This window comes from Mycteria americana, chromosome 1 (assembly GCF_035582795.1).
Source record: "Mycteria americana isolate JAX WOST 10 ecotype Jacksonville Zoo and Gardens chromosome 1, USCA_MyAme_1.0, whole genome shotgun sequence".
Lineage (NCBI taxonomy): Eukaryota > Metazoa > Chordata > Aves > Ciconiiformes > Ciconiidae > Mycteria > Mycteria americana.
Window position 1 is genome coordinate 55,633,271 of NC_134365.1, and position 22,471 is coordinate 55,655,741.

General features: G+C 39.0%; 1 protein-coding gene across 4 annotated transcripts in view; it reads left to right on the forward strand.

The window, feature by feature from the left end:
• The window catches only part of ATF7IP (activating transcription factor 7 interacting protein), a 112,391-nt gene that overhangs the window by 9,159 nt on the left and 80,761 nt on the right, over positions 1–22,471 (forward strand). Inside the window, exons 1-2 of one of the 4 annotated variants that reach the window (XM_075499108.1) lie at positions 770–934; positions 1,473–1,553. The exons of 2 other annotated variants lie outside the window; for them this stretch is intronic. In XM_075499108.1, coding sequence (XP_075355223.1) covers positions 1,540–1,553 — 14 coding nt within the window. In that variant the 5' untranslated portion in view covers positions 770–934; positions 1,473–1,539. Of the gene's footprint in view, positions 1–769; positions 935–1,472; positions 1,554–8,006; positions 8,482–22,471 lie in introns of those variants that run through there. One more of the 4 variants, XM_075499118.1, reaches the window with a different exon arrangement.

Below are 22,471 nucleotides of genomic sequence, written 5' to 3' on the forward strand. Positions count from 1 at the left end.
TCCCCCCGTAGGTTCCCAAACCAGTTCTTTAGGAATGAACTACACGGTATCATTACAGCAATTCCAGCAAAATTGCTGAAGGGATTCTAGATATGTTTCTTCCTTGAAAAACTTACACAACATACTGCATCATTTATAAAGAATTAGATACTTGATTTCCGTGGGCACTGAAGTTCTGGAGTGTTCTTGGGTTTTTTCCTAGCTTCCTTATCTATAAAGTGAACTTCCTCCCCCTCCCCCCCCCCCCCCCCCTCCCCCAAGTAAAACTGTCTTATTGGGCAACTAATATTACACAATATTTCAAAATAGGCGGTGCTGTAAAAAGGTATAGATCAGTTTCTTAAGGGGTTTTTTTTTGGTTGTTGTTTTTTTGTTGTTGGTGGTGGTTTGTTTTTTTTTTTTTAAAGACTGAAATGAGGCTGCTCTTGAAAAGTATTCCCTAAGTTCTGTGCATGATCTGGCTCCCTATGTGTGGCTGTTAATATGTGACATGGATTCTGAACTGCCTGGAGTCCGGAGGGATTGGAAGTATGCAATACAAATCCTGGATCACAGACCTAGCAGGGCTGCGTCTCAGTGGTTTTTGGTTTGTTTTAGTTTTCATTTCACCAGTGGTGCTCTGAGTAGCTGCAGTGTTGCAGCCATGCATTAACCATTTCCTGCCTGTCAAAGAAACCATTCCTCTGGCCCCCCTCTGCCTGTGCAGTTTGTTGCAGTGTGGCAAAGAGGGAGGTACTTTGCTGTATAAATGTTTTATCCACTGCTGAGTTGTCACTGAGTGGCTGGTCTTGAGTGTACATCGCAGCCATCTTAATCACATTCTTAGTGCAGCTGAGACAGTGCAGTTTCAAAATGGCTGACGAAGTGCAGCAGTTTAGCTTGACTGCATGCAAATGAGCAGAGCTGTTGGCATCACATGCTCCAGACCTTGGAGGTAAGCACTAGCTCTGCTTTGTTGAGAAACAATTTTAAACTTTGTTTAGGCAGTTCTGCCTAATAACTAACTCGGAGCTGTATAAAATATCTTAAAATATTTTCCTTTTTTTGTCAACAGGAGGGTGGTTTTTGGTGGATTTTTTGTTTGATGTTTTTTGTTTTCCCTCCCCTCTCTCACTGAATTAATTCATAGACCTCTATCCTTTCTCAGTTACAGGGTAGATTGGGTGGGACAGGAGAGGTCAAAGGTCATACCCATATGTCTTGCTAATCAAATTATTTAATTATGTTTACTTCCTTACCAGGCCAGAAGAGCTCTCACTTTATGCTGCCCTTTCTCAAAAGCTTGCCTCATACTTTAACTAAAACATAAATTCTTTATAAACTTTGTTAAATTTTTGTAACCAAGTGGTTAGATTTACGTTCAATTATCATATTTTCAACATGTAACTTTTTCCAACGGTAGATAAGAACTCCAAAACCTGCGTAAATACATTGGAATAGCAATGATTATGTAAATGTTAACTATTTTGCAGGTAGCAGTTATTTGCTACTCAAGAATAACACTACTGTAAATTCTGCAGAACTACTACAAAGGATAGAATGAAAGTTTCAAGGTAAATTATTATTTTATTTCTTTTGTATAACTTAATGGAAATCTGAGTTTCAAAGTGCTAGTGGTTTCACGTGGCCTAGTCTTTTCCTGTGTGTGTGGCCTAGCTATCTGTCATCCTCAGTGCTCGTTAAAAGGTAGTTGATGGGTGACAGTGTCCAGGGACATGAAGGTGGGAGAAAAGCAGTGCTCAGCTTTTTTCCATTGGGGAGGGGGAGAACAGAAAAGAAGGAGGAGGAAGATGACATTTTTCTTGTTTTGTGTCTGTCTCAAATACCTAGTTAAGGTCTTTATGGGATCTTAAGCTGGATATGAGTTAATTTGAGAGTAATTAAATAGGAAGTTACTTGAAGTTCTCCAGAAACATATCAGGAGCAGTGGAAGAGCTGGATAACTCATCAGGATGTAGCTCATAGTATTTTCCTGTCTGAAGTTAAATTTAATGCTAAGGATGCGCTAAGGACACCTAAAAGTTTAGTCCTTCCTCGCTGTTTTGGCACGTTAATTTTGTGCTTTTAGCATACCCTGTAACAAAGCACTTGGTGGTTAAATTAGGTTTTAAATATCTGTTCCCATAAATGATCTTCTGTAGTTAATGACAATACACTGTTTATAAAGAAACAAAGTATTCTGGGCAGATAGTGCACATCAGGTTCTCAGGAGAAGTGGTTTCTCCATGTTTACTGTGTGCATTTGGTATGAAGAAATAAATCATAAAAAAAAAAAATCAGTAAAATACACAATTTTAAGCCCAGGTTGATTAATTGACTTCAGCTAACTGTAAATTTGTAAGTAATTGGTCATAAGATTTTTCCTGCTTTAGGATAAAAGATCAGTGATGGGAATAATGCAAATGCGTAGTCACAGGTGATGATGAGATGTAGGTAGGCAGTTTTATTACTTGTTTTATTGCTAGTGGAATTTTGTTTAGTGGTTTAGATTTGAGGCAGATTTTAGTTCATAGTGGCTTTTTTGATTAGATAAGATAGTTAAGATCCTGAGAACATTTGGTTACTTTTGTTGTCAGAGTTTTCAGACTTTTTAGTTCTACTGAAATGCATTTACCTTGATAAAATGTGACGTTTTGCCATACATTCACCTCCTCTAATGAATGCAGGTTAATAACATAGTGAGATTTCCTTCTTCCCATCCCCCAAACAATAATCTTTCTGGTTTTCTGCAAGGTACTCTGAGTCAAGTCACCTTGACCTGGTCTTATAAATGATTACTGAGGTTTGTGTTTGTGTGGTTTTTAGTAAGTTACTGCTGTTGATTAATTCCAGATGTTAATTACTCATATTGTTCAAGCAGAAACAATTTGTTCTTTATAATAAGATCATCGAACTCCTATGTTGTAATCATTGAAAGGCATGAAATTTTATGTCTAAAACATACTTTACCATACACATCCTGTGGTGGTTTGTTGTTGGTTTTTTGTTTTGGGGTTTTGGGTTTTTTTTTTTTTGTTTTTTGGGGGGTTTTTGGTTGGTGTGTTTTTTTTAAGGAGCATATGAAAATGTTATAAAACAGTAGGCATATAAAAATTGTCAAGTGCTATTGGTTCTGTTGTTTGTTTGTTAACCCCCTCTAATGGGAACATGAAAAGGAAAAGTAGCATATTTTTTTACATTCACTGTAAGGAGTGGTTCTTCACATGTATTACATTTGAGTAAAACGTTGTACGTTCACATCATGTCTTTCATACAGTCCTTTTTGTGCCTTTTTTGTTGCCCATATTTTTTTCTGTGAGCTGAGTAAGCTTATTCCCATTTTACAGAAAAGGCACGGAGAAATTGCCAGAGTTCAGAGGAAGGCTGTTGTCTCGGTGTCTTCCCTTCCCTTTGGTTTTGGTTTACTTCGCTCTTTAACAGGCTGTTTTGTAAACAGTATCATTCTTGGAAGTGCTGTACAAAATGACTGGCCCAGCAGGGAGCTGTAGAGTTTTGTTGTAGTGAGCTGGGTGGGTGCTGTGGTTTGGGTTTTTCTTTTTTCTTTTTTTTTTTTGGGGGGGGGGGTGGGTGGGGTGGGGGGGGTGGGGTTGGTTTTCTTTTTGCTTTCCTGAAGTGGGTGTTGGAATGCATAAAGTATGTTAGGTTTTGAAACCTGTGTGGCATACGGAACACATCCCTGTTTCCAGAAGTCCAAGTACACTAATGCTTGCAGTACAGTAGTACTGGTAGCTGACAACATGATCTCTTCTGTGTTCCCTCCCATGGTGTTAATAGTTTGTTCTTTAGTAGTCAAAAAGAAAACTAAAAACACCGATTTACCTGCATGGGAACAAGGCACTTCGGTGGATGCTAAAAAAAAGAAAAGAAAAAAGCTTTTATTAAACATATAAATTAGATGTTCATGATTTGAATTATAAATAGTTGTGTATAATGAATTAATGACTTCCAACTGATTTGATCGCTATACATTTTTAATGTGAGATGCATTGTCAGACTCTGCTCAGGGTTCTTGTGTGTGCATTTTCTCCACTTCTGAGACCTGCTGCATCCTAGAACAATTAGCTTTGTACTACTGCTGATAGGTAAACTTGAAGGATAGGCTTTCAGAAGTAAATAAATTCCTAATACGGTAGCAGTCTCAAATACACGTGACTTTGTCACAGAGAAATAGCCAACAATAGTTTACTCTGAAGGAGTGTATAGATTCACATTTTTTTCAATTCATTTTTTTTCAAATGGTGTATTTGATTATAAGAAAATTATTCTACTTTATTTTCATTTGTGCTCCAACTATTTGGATAGTTTTTCATTACTAAATCGTACTTGCTTGGAGCCATTCTAACATGGCTTGATTATTTTTTATGTTCCTCTTAAAACTCAAAATTGTCTCAATTTGCACAGCTGCATCTTCTGTTTTGGTAGATATTTTGGGAGCAAACAATTTCAGGCAGGATTCAAAACAAACTGGAATGGGCTGCTGAATTAATGCAATACTGTTTAATGCATGCAAATCACTTCCAAACAGCTGACTTGTTGGTTCTTTAGGTACTAGAAATAAATGGTTACCAAGCACTTAGAACTGTTTGGAATCTTAAAGACCGAATTGCATTATGACTTACTAAACAGTTAAATTGGACTTTTATTTTTAGCTGTAAACTTTCCTATGTTTTTCTTAAGAATGTGGTGTCTTCGAAGGAATTATGAATAAGGCAAATGTTAAATTTTTTTCTGCATCATCTTGATTTGCAGGTTAATATCTGTCAGCTTTTCAGTATTTGTTTAGTAAATGACAAAATTCTTCATGTAAATTTAAGTGAGCAAAACGGGTTTTTTCTGAAGTTGATAAGGAGTCAAAATGAGTCTTCTCCCATTCTAAAAGAAAGGGAGTGCAACATGAGAGTCTGTTACTGCCTGGAAGAGTTAGCCATTTTTCAGATTTCATAATGAGGTTTTTGGTGGTGTGTTTTTCTTGGTTTTTTGTTTTTTTTCTTTTAAGATAAACTTTGTCAATGAAATGCTTTCATATCTAAAATTGTGTCTGAATTAGGCAAATAGTTCTGTGGCAGACTTTCCTATACCTTTCTATTATGAGATGAAATCAACTTATATTTAAAATTTGAGGGTGTTGTCTTTGATAGGTACCAATTGAAATCATACAGCTAATAGTAATTATTTTGAACGCAACTGGCCTTATTACCTTTGACTGTAACATATGCTCTTTAAGGTCGCTTCTGATGAGAGACTAGAAAATTGCATGCGTGTTGGCGGAAGAGTCCTGTTAACTGGCTTTGAGAAGTCATAAAAGTTCTTGGGTGTTTCCACTGACTGCATGCTGAACGTGGGAAAGGCAGGCAGACATCTTGGCTTTTCTGTAGTGGCAATCACTGGATAATGTGATTGAGTATGCTATTGTTTATTCTCCGAGGGTGTACTCCCGCATTAAAAAAAAAAAAAAACCACCACCACGTCCCGCCGTGTGTCCCCCCCCTCCCCCCCAATAAAACACACACACACAAAAAAACCCCACACCAAAAAAACCAACCCACCCCAAAGAAAAGAACAAACAACTAACCCCCACCCAAATACCCCGTTTTGGAAGCAACCGAAGTGGTCCCTGTGCTAGTTTTCAGGGTCGGTTGGTCGGCTCTGTGTGACCGGCAGACGTTGCTGCAGTTGGTTGGGGCTCGGCAAGCCTTCCAGTTACTTCAGTTCACCTCTAGCTCGGGGGCAGCCCCCTGTGCCCTGTATAACCGAGTTGGTGCGTTTCTAACTACTAAACCAATGGCTCCTCCTCTCCGTAAAAACATTTTGCGTTTGAAAACCAGCTGTATTATAGCTAGTGGTGCGAGAGGCAAGAAGGCACAGACAGGAAGGTAAAGCCGAGGGACTGTGGGTGACTCTGCCGGAACGTTCTGGAAGCGGGGTGGTGCCTCCCCCAGATGGCAGATGGAGAGCTTGCCCGCGGGGTTGCTGGCAAGCTCTGGCCTGGACTTCCCTGAGAGGACTGGAACCGAGAATAGAAAATGCTACAAGTAAAGGCTCTTATTTTGCAGTATCTGTTTTACTGTGTTGAGAATCGTACTATTATTCTGGTATTTGTGCACAAGGCTGTAGAGCTGGGCGGGGGGGGGGGGGGGCGGCTGTACGTGGGCAACACAAGGGTGGTTTTGGTTTGCTTTTTTTAAAGCAGCATTGGTGCCCTTTATTTTCAAGCCCAGAGGCTGTTCATCTGATGATTCATTCTGCAAATGACAACAGCATTACTGAAAGATGTATTCTGCACGGCACTTAAATGTGCTAACATACACAAATCTGTCTGAAAGTAAGATAAAAGATACACGTGACGTAAAAGAAGAGCAATACCAGGTCACTTGTACAGTTAATGGTTGTCATTTTAATGTGACAGTCCTTCTGGAAAAATAATTATTTTTCCATTACATATCACTTCAGGCTTTTGGCTACAATAACTGAGTATGAATTGTAACAACCAATGAAGAGTAATTTGCATTACTAAATATTTTCAGACACAAAATTGGTATCTTTTTGGCATTACAGATGAGCAAATTCTGTTATGCTCAAATAACCTAGAACGAGCTATACAGCAAATTATGCTGACAGTGGAAAAGGGGACATATAAAGTAATTTGACTATATATAGCCTTGACACTGTTGGCATTCTAAAGAGAAACAATGCAGGGAGCTAGAAGAGGCCCGTGGCGAAAGCAGGCTCTTCGGGTCCTGAGGCGCTCTGCCTTTGCTCTGCTGGAATCGACAAGCATCACTGTCTCCATCATTTTCCTTTTCCACTAAATGGTGCCAGGCTGCAACTACAGCAGTGTTGCTAGATGCGTAGCTAGCCAAACATTACTGTGGGTTTATTTTATTTAGAGTTTCACAAAGTCATGTTTATAGTTAGTATAAATAGTATGTTTATTTGCATTGAGTTGTTTCATGTTCTAAGAGTTTCTTATAAGGCAGCAAATAAGAGGAAAAAGGTATTGGCGAATGATTCATCTGTTACATAGGCACACTTAATAGTAAGCAAAGCCTGGCTGCTTTTTTTTCTCCAAAAAGTACAGTGACTTTTAGAATAAGCATTTGTAAAATGTAATTCATTTATTAATGTAATTGGACTTTGGCTGGAAGGAAAAAGGTAAGAATTAAGAAATTAACTGTTTGAAGTCAGTGAGGCTGAAATCCAAGCTTCTGTCTCTACCTGTCACTGTACCTTTTAGGTACTTGAAAAGATAAAGTCCACAGCTCCGAATAGGGGATTATTTTTTTCTTCATCTGCCTAATGAAGAAAAATTAAATGTGAAGTGGAAACAGCAAATTAAATGGCCAGACATGTTACCTGTCAGCATTAGGTTAAAAATGGATGTGTCCTACTTGGAGCTGATACCTATTCGTTATTGGTAGGCTGTGATATATTGGAAATACCAGTTCAAGAAAATCTGTTTGCTGAGCATCTGAGCATACCCATTTTTCGGTGTTATTTCAGTTACTACAGAGCGCTCACCAGAATCGCTGTGCACAGTGCAGTGTGTAGCATCCTACTAGGAACAGGCTTCAAGGTGGAATTTCTTTTGCAGAGACTATTGTCAATTTTCGTTTCTGTAAACAGTAAGAGCAGCACTTGACTTTTGACATGGATCTGGATTATTAGTAAGCAAATAACTAGGTGATAATTCTAGAACCCGCAGTAGTCTCACGGGGGCGAGGGGAGGCTTTGCTCAGCAATATTCTGCTGCAATTTAGTCTTGTAATGAGGCCCCCTTTATGTAAATTTTTACTGGCGCCAGCTAGCTGTAACTGCAGTCTGGCTCCGCGTCGGCAGCAACTAACATGTGTCATGGACTTCTCCTGTGCATGGATTGCAGGAGCACTCTGGTTTCTGGACCGAAAGAGCCGGACTGATGAATGTGAAAAGATGTACAAAGGAACCTAGGTGTAATTAGATTGGCAGTAAGTGGAAATACTGAGGAAATTTCAGCTGCCTTTTTTTTTTTAGTGTGCTGTCTTGCGCTGTAATAAATTTATGCTTGTTGGTACTACTGTGTGGTATGTGGGAGGTACTTCACTGCACATAGTTGCTGCAGTGCTAATAGTTGGCAGCACAGAAGGCAGTACAAAGAGTCCGACTGGAGGCACTTGCAGTTGCAACGTTCCCTTGGAGGCTGTGGCATGCTCAGTGAGCTGCAGGGGCACTCCTGACCCATGTTCAGCCACTTGTGTGGAGAAGTGGGAGTGTCAGCAGGCTTTAACAAGCAGATGTAGGCTACTAGCTGAGAGGTACAACAGCATAGCTCAGGCTGGCTAAAAAATAGTACTCATGCTGCTATGTAAACAAAACAAGATCTTAGTATCAAGATGGCCGACCTGGAAGTCTACTTGTAGCTCGTGATACTTATGCAAATGAGCTACATGTCAGTGGCTTACTCAGAGGAGGAAGCTCATTTTGCACGTGCCACCTTCTCACCAGGTAAGAGAAGCAACTCGTTTTCTGCATTAATGTTTTAGAAACCTTTGAAGTTATTTTTCCACTTAGGTGCCCATCCCCCACTTTGGCATAATGCCAGGAATTAAATTTAAATACAAGAGGCATTTTCTGGGAAGCCCGGAAGTCATTTGTTCTTGCTGTAATTATTTTTGGGTCGCTGTTGTTACGGTGAACAGTAACGAGCAATTATTGTAAAATGTTTACTTAAAACTGAAGACTTTAAAAAATATTAGAAATTTGAGTATATAGTTTTTGCTGCTAATGTTACTGTTTTTGTTTGGTTCAAACCTCTACTGTTTTGCTACTGTGTTGTTTTTGTCTCTGTAGTGACACCAGTTGATGCACATGGAGGCTTAGCAATGCTGTGAGCTTACCCCTGAAAAGGGTGCAGAATTAAGAAGGTTGAATCCACCAGTGGTGGTTTTTTGGCTTCATGGTATTATGAAGAAACTTCATTATCTTAGTTGTGGTTTGAATTCTCTTCTTTTTGAGATGGCAAAACTGTTAAAAGTATTGGACGCTGAACTGTTGTCCGTGTATGTTTTAGTATAAATGCACATTCTCAAGTGCATTTATGTGAATTTTAAAAAGGTGTATTTGTAAATAGGGAAACAGATCAGAATATGATATTTATCTGATTTCCCCTCTCAGAAGAAAATAAGCTTGCCTTAGAGCAGCAAATTTTAGCAAATGACAGTATTGCTAATTATATAATATACTGTATTGTGGTTATGCATGTAGTGCATGAAATGAATGCATGGGGCAGATGTGCTAGTTCTGCACAAATGTATTTGCATTTTTTCTATTTTACAAGTCAAAAAAGTTGTGACAGAGTGGGAGACTGGGAAGGGGAGATGGTAAAAGAAAATGACTGGATCTGGGAAGTCTCTGAGCTAGAGAAAAGAGATAGTTGGAGATGCATGAACAGGCCAAGGAAAATGTGGTTACTTAAAGGTAGATGGCAGCTCAAGATAGGGATGTGGAACTGGCAGTAGATGGGCCTGGTCCAGCTGAAGGAAAAATGAGGTCAATCGAAGAGAATAAAACCAAAAAGGTAGAAGGGCAAAGTAGGCAGGTATAGATTATTTGAGCTTAAAATGGCAATGTTGGGGAGCAAAAATATTGGAGCCATTCTGAAATGGGCTGTTAATTAAGGCCAATAGAGAAGATATAAATATGCTAGGAAAGAGAACGATAACTGGTTGATATTGAGGAAGGGGGTATTAAATTATAATAGAGAAAGGTATACTTCTGCATTGATATGGCAGAGTAAAATGCTGCATGCCAACAACTTGGCCCAAATTAGTCTTTTTTTTTTTTTTTACGTATTTTGTTTACTTTGAAATATTCGATAACTTTTTTTAGTGATAACTTAAGATTTGATATGGGACACAATTTTGCTTGTCATTTAGAAGTTGGGTTATATGCATGTCCAGACTAAAAAAAGTATAAAAATGGGGGGAGTGGGGGGTGAGAAAGTATGTAAATAGGTAGATGGTAGATAACCCCAAATAAATTACATTAGAAATCGCAGTTAACAACTATAAAGGTTGCCCATAAAGGGCAAAATCTGTTAAAATCAGTACTGCTTTCATTGCAATGTGAAGGAAGCAATTCAGAGCCCCTTTCTCCTTTTCTGTAAAGTTTAAGTGCGAGGATGGTAGAGGAGGAATGGTACTGAGGGGGGTGTGAAAAATGTAGAAAACTGATTAAAAGAAACAAAGTGTTCCTGAGAGAAAACCTTGACTAGTACAGCAAAGGATAACAAAGATGAGATTGTTAAAAATTTAGAAATAATTCTAACAGTAATGTAGGTGACAATGATAACATGATTCATAGTGAAAGAGAAAAGGCAGAAGATTACAGTGAATATTTTTGGGGTTTTCTTAGATAGAAGTGAGATTACTTTATAATATCTCGCAGGTAACTTAAGTACTTGAAATCTAGAGGTTACAAGGGAGATACTAAAGAGTCTATGATACACATTTCTTAACGAAGACTATAAGCAGGTCTTTGTAATCTGCACCCAGGAATTCTAAAAGAATTGGCTGAGAATATTTCTTTTGAGGTGTCCCTCCCAATAACTTAAAATACAACGGAAATTCCAGAAGACCTTGAAGACTTCTTATTTAAAAAGGTCGAGCAGGATGACATAAAATAACTATTTAGCCTCACATCAATCCTGGGGAAAAATAATGGAGGGACAACTAAGAGAGTCAGTAAATGAGAAAGAATATTCTTAGAATTTATGCTGAGGTGGCTTAATGGAAATAAAACTTCGTTAAAAAAAATCCTAATGTAATTTGTTTTAGAAAAAGGTTCCAATACCCAATATGTGTAATGCAATTACGCCTTGATACAGTCTTTTTCTTAAATAACAAACAACTCCCCACCCCACCCCAAACCCCGTATCAATAAAACATTAAATTAATTTAAAAGCTTTTTAAAGCTTTTGAAGAGGAGAGGGGTAGGAAGCATGCTCCAAGTAAAGTTTCTTTACGGTTGGTATTGTAAAGCAGTTACTTTTGTTAACTTGTAGAGGATAGAAAGATCGACTCTTACAGAGTCATCTTGGATCATTTGCTTTGTGGGACCCACTCACAGTCTGTCTGCTATTGCACAGCAAAATTTGAAGTTGTACGTTTAGAAACCATCCGTTATAGAACATACCTGCTTAACAGGAAACCCTACCCTGGAATTAAGTAGGGATCATAGAGACAAAAAAAAGTGAGCTAAAGTCCCAAATAAGAAGTTAATGTAGAGGGGCTGAAATTCTGTTGAATACGGAGAAAGAGTAAGGAAGTCATAGGCTTTACTCTATTAATCTGCCTTGGTTACACTGATGATGTGAATTCTGCATCAATACAGGTTACAGTCCTGTTGTCCATAGGGTGTTTTTACAATGTTGAAAAATTAGGAAGGGTCCTGGGAAAAGACACAAAAACCACTCTGGCTCAAGAACACAAAATTGTAAAATAATTTAAAAGTTAAACCGATAATTTAGGTTGGAAGGAACCTCTGGAGGTCATCTAGTCTGATGTCATCTTCAAAGGAGGGTAACTTCAAAATTAGACCAGGTTGCTCCAGAGTTTGTCAAGGTGAGGTTTGAAAGTCAGCAAGGGTGGAGATTACACAACCACTCTGGACAAGCTGTTTCAGTGTTTGACCACCCTTATGGTGGAGAACCGTTCTATGTATCTATCTGGAATTTCTCTTGCTGCAAGCTATATTTCCTCTTGTCAGTGTGCTGTGCCTCTGTGAAAACAGACTGTCTTCTCTATGAGCACCGATTGGGTTGCTGAGCAGAGCAATTAGTTCTCCTCACTTAGCTATCTGTTCTTCGTGCTACACAAATTCAGCTCACTGGTCTCATCTCATCTGTCATGTTCTCCAGCCCTCAACCATCTTGGTGGTCCTGTACTGGACCTGCTTATCAATATCTCACATTCAGGGTCCCAAAAGTGGATGTACCATACTTCAGACGTAGCATCACAGGTGCCAAGCAGAGTGGAATAATAATTTCCTTTGATCTGCAGAGTATGTTTTCGCTTATGCAGCCCAGTCTTGAGTTCTCAAAGAAAGAATTAGTATAAAGCAGTAATTCCATTGAATATGTTTATTCATAAAGCAAAAATACTATTAAAATAGGTTCTCCAGTCTGGGGCGGGGGGGGAAGTAATGGGAACCTGGAGGCAGAATGGTGGTGAATATGGTACCCTCTTTTTTTTTTTTTTTTTTTTTTTTTTGTAATTATAATGTGAGTGAGTAAAGGAAGCAGTGAATTTTCTTTCTTTGTGTTTTGTCTCTTTCCAGAAAGACATTTAATCTTAATTTGAAGACAGGCTTAGAAGAATGGCCAACCTATAGCACTTAGATGGCACATGGATTTGGAACAGCTGATGTATGACTTGCCCACTATGGCAACTCTGCAGCTGGGTTACATGGGATAGTGCTGGCATGAAGTGTTCCATGTAGTCTAATTTTCTGGTTATTGAATACAGTTACCTAGTAGGGACTGTTACAACCTTTATCACTAGTTTGACTCAGAGCTAGTTACATATTTAGCCAAACAATGCCCAGCCTCATACTGATGTGGTGAGACCCCATGAAAGTTGTCTAGATCTTCTGCCCAAGAATAATTTCTGGACCTTCTCATCTTGTGGCTCTTAGCCAGATAAGATATTTAGATGATGAGGTCAAGAAAGTTAGCCAGCTTTGCATTAGCCAAGTGCCTTTCTGGTTTCAGCAAATGGATGGCTAAGGGCATTTAATGGTCTGATGAGACTAGAAATGGTTCCTTTTGTTGTCATGCTTTGCAATGTCTTCCTTAATTCTAGCAGTTTGGTATTTTTCCAGACTGTTATTTTACCAGACATATTGCAGTGATTCTGGATACTTTTGTTGTTTCCCCCCTCCCCCTCCCTTCTGAATGGACAGTGAGCAAGACTTAATCTCCATGCAGCAAAATTTGTAACTGTTGAATGAAAACCCTTATGGTCAAGAAAAGTAAAATACCTAATAATATTCAGTCATCCTAGTGGCGTGTAGTCAGTGACCTTATCTTCTTTTTATTTACAATTTTATTTCTCTTTTGTTGTGGGTTTTTTTTCTTAATTTGTGGTCAGACCTGCCCTAAAATTTCACCTTATCAGATGTTTTCCTTTTACACTTAAATATGCCTTGTTTGGGTGTTTTGTTTTTTAATCAAAGAGAACAATATTTAAAGCTGTGAATGGTGCGACTTTTATACTGCCTTGTTTTAGAACTTAAATGACATTATGATCAGTCACAAGTATAGCTATCAGTTGTGGTACAGGCCTGCACTTCATGTGTTGGGGTGGGAGGGGAAGAGGTCCCTCGTTCTCCATCAGCAACCTCATAGAGGGAAGGGTAAAGCCTTGTTAGCTATTCTGAATAGATCTGAACTCTGCTTAGGAAAGATCAGCTAATCTGTGCTGCAACCAATGAATATATTGCCTTTACTGAAAATAGTTGTACTCATGAAGTTTTCCAGCTTTGATTGAGGTAGAGCATCAGCAACTTCCAGTGCATGCAGTTGGTTTCATTATGGGGCCAGAAAGGGGAAATTATGAGGCTCTGTCACACCTGGATTTGCTATCACAAGATGTGATGGAAAGAGAATTCTGAATGTGCTGTAGCACAGGATTTTGTGCTGACTGTCCTAATGGCATCTATTATATGTTTGACAGCAGCAGAGAGAATGAAACTAATGTCTCATGAGCTAGTTCTCAAAGTGAGAAAGCTGTAGAATGCATCTGCTTTCTTTTATTGGCTGGGATAAATCGGGTATCATGCACACCAGCACAAGAGCTGCACGTGTGTTCCAGGAAGCATTGCTGACAGTATAAGGTAAATTTTGTAAGTAACTTGCATTCTCCAGGGTAGGAAATTATCAGTCAACTCAATAATGGAGGAGAGGCATTGCAAAACCAAATTCAAGACTGTTCACTTGGCACAGAAAATCCAGCTATCATAGGAACTATCAAAGTTAAAGTGTTAAAACTTAACTTTAGTGCTACTTGAAGTAGATGATGGAGGCTATCAGTTATTTGGACATGCCATGATTATTTCTAACTTAGTATGGGAGGTGAGCTTCCTCTAGGGGGAAGGCTTTGCTTCCGTCTTCTAAATAGAAGTAATTGTTTCTAACAAAGAACTAGCATTCATTTAACAAGGATATTGGAACAACAGCCTACAGAATAATGAAAGCACTTTAATGAATGCAAACCTGATAAAAGACTGGCTGATACTTGAGCTGGGAAAAGCTAACACTATTTATCCCTTAGTAGCTACAGTGCTGTTTGCTTGTATGCAAAATCTGACCAGTTTTTAATTTCTAAGCACAGTTGTGTGGTGGTGGTGGTTTTTTGTGGTGGGGTTTTTTTTTGGTGTGTTGTGGGGGGTTTTTTTGGTGTGGTTTTTTTTTTTTTTAAATCTCAAGTCTGTTAACGAAAGCAGCATGTATCCCTGACTTATCAGTCCCTGTTTGCTGCTGACTTTCCCTAGAGGAAGATGGCAGCACTTTGGTGATCAGTACTCTAGTTATGGTAAAATGGAAAAGAAACTTTTTTTCCAAAACAGCTGTGGTAGTTAACTATTCTGTTCAAATGCAGCATATGCAGTAGTTTGAAAACTGTTGATAGGATCTTTTTCTTTACACATTGAAGGATTGCTGTGGTACTGCTTGTGGTGGGTTGACCTTGGCTGGACGCCAGGTACCACCAAGCTGCTCTATCACTCCCCTTCTCAGCACAATAGTGTGCGTGGGGGAGAAAATAAGATGGAAAAATAAAAAAACACCAAACCCAAAACTCGTGGGTCCAGGTAAAGGCAGTTTATTAAATCAAAAGCAAAGGCTGTGCAGGGAAGCAAAGGAAAACAGAAGATTTCTAGTCTGCTTTTCATCAGCAGGCGATGTCCAGCCACTTCCCGGGAAGCAGGGCTTCAGGATGCATAGCAGTTGCTCCGGCAGGCAAAACATTGTAAATAATGAATGCCCCCCCTTCCTTCTCCTTTCTCTTAGCTTTTATTGCTGAGAGGACATCACATGGTATGGAATATCCCTTTGGTCAGTTGGGGTCAGCTGTCCTGCCTATGTCCCCTCCCAAGATCTTGCCCACCCCCAGCCTACTGGTGAGGGGGTGGAAATGTTGGCGAGACAGCCTTGATGCTGTGCGAGCACTGCTCAGCAGTAGCCAAAACACTGGTCTGTTATCAACACCTTTCTAGCTTCCAATACAAAGCACAGCACTATGAGGGCTGCTATGGGGAAAATTAACTCCATCTCAGCCAGACCCAATGCACTACTGTAGCTTCTGCATCATTTGGGAAGGCCATCATACTGTTAGCAGCAGCCTTCTCTTTAAGAATTGTGCGCTTTGAAAACAAGATGGAAATTCTCAGGATTCATTGACTATTTAAAAAAAATACATGTTAGTACCTGTGCTCAAACTTCTAGCTTCAATCGGTTCTGAATAATAAAGTCAGCTTATAATTGTTTGAGTTTTGAGAAGAAATTATGTGGGTGTCCAATGCTGCCGTCATGATCATCAAGGAGGCTGGTCCAGACAAAGTGTCTGCACAGGTACTGAAGTCAGTGAGCACTGTGAACCTGAGTCAATACTATGAACCTGAACCCACAACACTAGTATGTTAAGATGTGGAGCCTAGTGCTTTGAAACTTTAGTATAAGCGGAATAGGTCCACCCAAAAACACAACGATCAGATGTAATTCTAAAATTGTAGGGTATCTCTAACATGAAAGGCCAAATGCATAAAATGGCAGCATCTACTTCCCAGACCTCTTTTGCATATGCTGTGCCATATGACTAGTCAAACACTTGTATGCATTGTGGTCTGGATATAATGTCAAGATATTTCACTAAATTTTTGCATCTGGGTACTAGTTGTGGGAGCGAGAAGGTTTCTGTGGACACCGAACTAAGCAGATACTGTCTAAGCTTTATAGCTTGCTCAAATAATTGCTTCTTGATTTGCAGTACAGTTTAAGTTCCAAGGAATAGACGTGGCTTTGATACAAAGCATTTTCAAGGTGAGGGTAACTTATAGCTGGATTTCAGTCTTCCTATTTAAGATTCACAAGTAGATTGTCATGCTCTGTCAAAGCATGACAATGTCATGTATTTTACAAAAGTTGAAAAGAAGCAGCTTGTTTTCTGCTACTTGTCAACCAGGTGTTTTATTTTGTGAATACCTCATTACTGTGTATCAAATCACTTATTTGTTTGGGAGATCAATCACCAGGTTAAAAGTGTACGTAAGTGGAAATACGTAGTTGGAAGTACAGTATTCCAGATGAGTGGTTTCTCAAGGGCAGTCAATAGGTGAAGTGATTTTATTTTTTTAATTTTTATTAGGAACATCATGAAATTCCTTTAATTCTGTTTCGGAAAGGTAGGGGACCTTGACACCGTCAAGATTTTAGTGTGGAATCTTTTTCTAAGCTCTTCTGAGCTATCACTGTAGAAACTAGATGGAACAAAACTGTAGTGGTGGTGTTTCTCATTCACATAATATGAACTTTCCATGTGAGAATCCATGTTCGTTATTAGTTGTTTCCCTGCAAAACTGGGCCAGGCTTGTTATTTGAGTCAAAATCTGGAAATGATACTGATTCACTGAAGAGCCCTTCACCCCAGTCCTGTTTAGAGGTTAAATAAGCCCTCCTTTATGTACAGTACGAAATTTTCATTAATACGTAACTGTTACTGAGCTAGTACAGCCCATGTAATCTGTGCCCTTTGGTGAAGTACAAGGATAATTTTGAATTGGACTTTGCTTTTGATGTGTTAAACTTAAGAAGAAAATGACATTTTAGGGGTTTGGGTCTCTTAAAAGTATACCACAAAATACTAGTTTTATTACGTGGCTTAGGTAGTCCCCAAGAGACTTTCTCTGCAGCAACCAAACCATTTGTTGATAGCTTGGAGAAAGAAAGGAGGCATTTGCTGTTGAGTTTCCTACACTTCTGGAATTTAGTGTCAGTTAGTTTTCAAGGATTCATTTCACAGACACAGTCGTGTAGAGCCATTTTAGATGCTCTAGGATGTGACTTCTGCATTCAACTGTGATTCCAGAAGGGCACTGGTCTCCTCTAAGTCTTGTGTTACATCTGCTACCTTCATGCAGATTCTAGAGCATCAAAACCGGCACTAGTTGCCTGTGCTTAGGGTACTGAGTCTCATTCTGTGTGTTCCAAAGTTCCTTGAACTTTTACATTTACCACAGCTTACTATAACGTCTATCTCTGCATTCTGTTCTCCTTGAAGTTGAAAGGTCTTAGCGCTTCAGAACTCTTCAAGTAAAACATGGGATTGTACTTCGCTTAAACTAAGATGCACGTGTTTGGATAACAGAACACAAGTAGTTCTGTTTTTCCCCATCAAGATATACCACTTTCTCTGTTTTGTGCTCTTATAAATTTGAATGATTTGATATAGGAAATGGATTCTAGAAGCACTGTCTAAAATTTTTGGTGACTCATATTTTCTAGAAACCATTTTCATAGGAGAAGCATTTTAATCCTCAGCAAAAATGCTGAAGCACTGAAATAGATCTTTTTGCTTTGGTTATTTGGGGGTTTTGGTCATGTTTATTTCAATATCCTTGTGAAAAAAGACTACACAAACAGTGGCATTTGGAATGAACTTGTAACTTGTGGAATTTTCTTAGAAGCAATGAATTTATTAATGACAACTTCCACTCTTCAAAATGCATTCAGTATCTGATATAACATTCTTAAATAATAGGGAAGTCACTTACTTGGTAAAATATGTCCTGCACAGTGTTATAATGGCCCTAAGATCAAGAATTAAACCCAGGATATTCAGAATCAATGTTAAGCTTCACAGAAAATCATGCCAGATCACAGGAATTCATAATTTGACAGTCATCTGACCTTACCTTTTCCCTCAAATAATACCATGTAATCTTACAAGAAAAGCGTTTTGGGTGGTTTTGTTCCAAAATTGCATAATGTGTATTTTCAGATGTATTAGAAATCTTTCTCTCATTCTTTATTTTACTTGAAAAGAAATGGTTTTATGGTGAGGTGTAGATTTGAAGACTATTAAATACATTCCATATCCATTGTGAACTTGAAATGTATTGTCTTCCTAAAAAGCATATAACTAGATAAAAGTTGTCTTTTCAAAAGAAATTTATTTGCTTTTGTATTTGCTTACATGTGTTACTGAGTCTTTCACTTGTGCCTGCTGACTAGCTGAAGCTTTTTTTCCTAAGGAAACGCAACAGGCAAGACTCTTCTAGATCACTTAGTCACAATACCTGGCACTTGGCAGTAAGAGTTTACAGAAAAAGACTCATTTCTGTATCTCACTTTACAGTCAAGAAAAACTGAGGCAGGAGATAATGCTGATTTGACAAGGCTAAATTGTTGATCAGCAGTGGAACTGAGATGGAAACAAGATCATCTTCAGCACCAATCTGGTGCTTTATCCTCCAGATCATAGTATCTTGTGCTAAAGGTAATGAGACATCGTCCTTCATGATTTGTCGTTGTGTGTATGCATGCACACACACAAACACGCATGCACTGTGGGTAGAAAACAAGTATTAGAGTAATCCCAAGTTTTATTTTGGGGTTGTCCCCACCCCCATGCAATTTTCTGTGATTGTGACGAACAGTCATTGTGACTTTGTTGGCCAAAGCCATATGTATCCGTAGGGATACATGAGTGTTGTCCTGCCAGCAAGCAGGCAGAGCTTGCCCTGAAACTCCGGTTGTCCAGCGAGGTGTAGAGAATTTGTTGCTACTACATTCTGGTCCCAAAGACTTCTGTTTTGTTCTCTACTTTTTTTGCTTTCAGTGCTTTTCTGCTTTTACAGACTGGTGCATCTTTGCTAGTGAAGTTCTGCTCTTGGCATACAGAGACTTTGGAATCTCCAGGCCTTTGGCCTTCACTGCACCTGGATCTAGCATAAATCTTCACACATCCCCTCAGACTGACAGATACTGAGAATGTATCTGACTCTACTCAGAGCTGAATTCCATATGTATGCTGTCTGCTTCATCTCACCTTCACTGCCTGGATAACTGAAATATTATGAACTTTGCAGTATTATGGATCTTTGTGAGAAATTAAAGCCCTTCCTATTGAACCTCAGATTTGAAGAAATCTTGAACAGAGAAGCTGAAAAAACCACACCTTCAAAAGCAGACAGCAGTTTCCAGAACAAGATGATCATGCAAAAGTCTGGGCATTTTGACTTAATTTTTGGCAAGACTGCCTCTATGCCTAGGCTGGTTATTGATTATCTTTCTGGGAATTGAGACTTTTAGAACCAAAGGAAGCCTGATGAACGAAATAGTTATTTTTCCAGAATACCCTTTGGTGCCAAATGTTCTGTTATTTTTTAGGATTTGGTCCTTGGCATGAGATACTATTACTTCCTTAGGTGCTTCTATGCAGCACTCTTGGCTATTCCACTACCCATATGACTTCGAGGCAGAGAAATGCATCACACCCATATAGTCTCTTGATACCCATCTTAAGACATGTTTCAGATGTTCTTCAGGGTTACATTCAAGGATATCTTCTAGGATGGTCAGACTAAGGACATGTGTCACTCCCAAGCAAATGGTGTGGAGAGGATTATGAAATACTGCTTCAGACACAAACTGCCTTTCTGTCCCACAGGAGAGAGAATCTGCTTCAGCCTGTCTTGTCCTGTTTATAACTGTCAGTGGCACCTTCCTCACCCAGAATCGGGGAGGCAACCATGTGTTACCAAGACATACGCCTATCTATTTTAAGCCTTCAAACAGATTTCCTTACCTCAAGGTAATTCTGATACATATATGGAGTTCTTCGTTGTTACTGTGCAGGTGTACACATTTTCTGGACAACGGCAGAGGCAAGGCCTGCTCCTGCTATCCCCAAACAATGCAAGAGAGCAGATTTTTTTTTTTTATGGCTGATAGGTGGTTTGGGTTCATTGCTTTATCACAGGAGTGGCACAAGCACCATGCTTCTTTTTCAAAGGTAGATCAGCTTGCTGGTACTTCTACCTTGTCCTCTTAGCTTAGATATTGGGAAGCTTTTGGCAGTAGAATGGACAGAAAAATAACAGGGGACATTCCAGGATGAAATTTTTGGTGTGCTGCTGTGATAGATCTCATCCCTCATAATTTCTCTGTTTTTCTCAAATTACTTGATAAGCCAAATCAAGTTGAGTTACCCACATTGTTTAAAAAAATACGCAACTGTTGTGTTATTTGTCTGCCTAGGGAAGATCAGTTCTTCTCTGCATGGTGTTGAATTGCTTTTGTGTGTTTAACCAATCTATTTCCTCTGCTCTAGTTGCGATGGCTTAGTGAGATGTAAACATAGTCTCTGTCCTAATAGCTTAGCAGCTTGAGTCCAAATCTTCAGATGAAGTCTTTTTTGTGTGTGTGTCTCTTAGTTTGAGGAGAGGGGGAGGGGGAGTTATGGCAGGCATTTATGTAGTTCGTATTGTTTTTTCACTGAGCAAGATCTCTAAGGAATTAGTCTAGGTTTTCCTCTTGGTCACAGTACTTAATCTTATTTGGAAGGTTTCTCTCTCTCTCTCTCTTTTAAGCATTAGTTTCAAGTGCTGAGGCATCTGTAAATACATTTGATATGAGAAGAGTCTTAATTTTTATCTGTGCTGAACCAAAACTTTACAGAAGTTTTCTCAACTGCTGGTTTTCATTACTAAAAAACCACAAACATTGCATCTATCCAGGAACTTAGTTGAATATTGGATTGTGCCAAAACTTGCAGAGGTGAATCAGTTAAGGATGGTGAAAGCTTCTCTGTTCAGCAAAACCTGAATCCATTCTCTGGAGTACGTCTGTCATTAAATGCTTTTTCAGGGCAGCCCTTTGGAATTAGTATTTTCTTAAGACGTTTGATATTTAACCTGTGATGGGTAGAACAGATGATTCTTTTCAGAACCTGCCCACATTATGTCCTGAAAGTGGTCCACTGGTGTGTTGAGGTGGTTGTGGACTTCTTTGTACAGAAATTTGCAACAGTTTAGAAAAGTTTTTTATCAGTAGTTGAAATTCCTTGAGATGCAGATTTTCACCATCTCTGGCTTCATTTTTTGACTTCCCAACAGTCTTAAAGGAAGACAGAGGTCACTGATAGAGCTGGGATGGCTTAGTTTGGGACAGCTGGTGTATTCAACTGTTGTGCAGCTGCACAGTTTTTTACTTGCTTGACAGCTTTCTGAATTTTTCTGGTTTACAGTGACACTTGAAGACAAATCTTTTGCTAGTTTTGCTTTATCATTAAATGCCTCGTAATGTTGAACAGCTCAGACGTGTGGCACTAAAATTGCCCTGATGAGCCAAAAGCATGTTGGTTTTTTTTTTAATTTGCTGTTGAGCATGGGGAAAGTGGGGTGCACAGTGGTGTGTCCAGGGAGGAAGAAACTGCATTCAGAGTTTTGAGTATGTAGGTATGCATGATGGAAAATGCATCTAGACTATGTGGCTTAAGGAACTTCCCATATAGGTAGACACACACACACACACACGTCCTCCCATCATCTCATGGTAAAGTACATAAGCCACTGGTAGTTGTGGCTTGAGTAGTTTGAAAATGAGCTGGAAATAATCTAAGCTGTGATTTCAACATTTTGCATGAACATGGCTTGAGCAGCCCTTGTAACTTCCTGGTTCTAGCTATTTGTTCCTAGCCTTTGCCATCCTGTTCATTACATTAGCACAGCAAGGAGCTGGATCAGAAAACTGATCTGAAAGGCTACTGGTGGGGGAGGCTGGTTCAATGGCTCACTATGGTGTGTTTTACAAACTGTTCTGCCAGCATAGTAGAAATAGCATAGGGTGGAAATGAGGGGCTGAGGAATATGAGTGTAGGATTTGTCACTGCAAAATGCACGTTGATCCTTTACTTCAGTGTCAACAATCCTGTAAATATGTGTGGTAATTGTAGAGCAGCATTTTTGATAGTTTCAGGGACGGACCATATTTTATAAGGACAGAGAAAAATGAAGAATTTTTTGTTTCCAAGGGCATTAAATAATTTTAGTGTGTTAAAGTGTTGCTTTTGGTTTGAAGGGGGTTGGAGTCTAATCTGTCTTACTGAATTTGGAAACTATTCTTATTATGTTGGCTTTACAGAAAGCTATGTACATGTAGAAAAACAATGAGAAAGATCTATAAATGCGTGGAAGTTGTGGTGTAATGTGAGGTCGTTCTTTCTCACACATTTGATCTGACTGAATAAACACCTATTTTCAAGTCTAACTTCTGTTGAAATGCTTCCTGCCTTAGGTCTGTTTTCCTTTTCATTTCCTCAGTTTACTCAAATACAGTGCAGAACATGAAGAAAGCCACAAACGGAGAAGCAAACTAGATTTTGTCTTTTCTTAAATTTGAGTATGTAGATGATCAGGATTTTTTCAGCCTTTTTAAGGA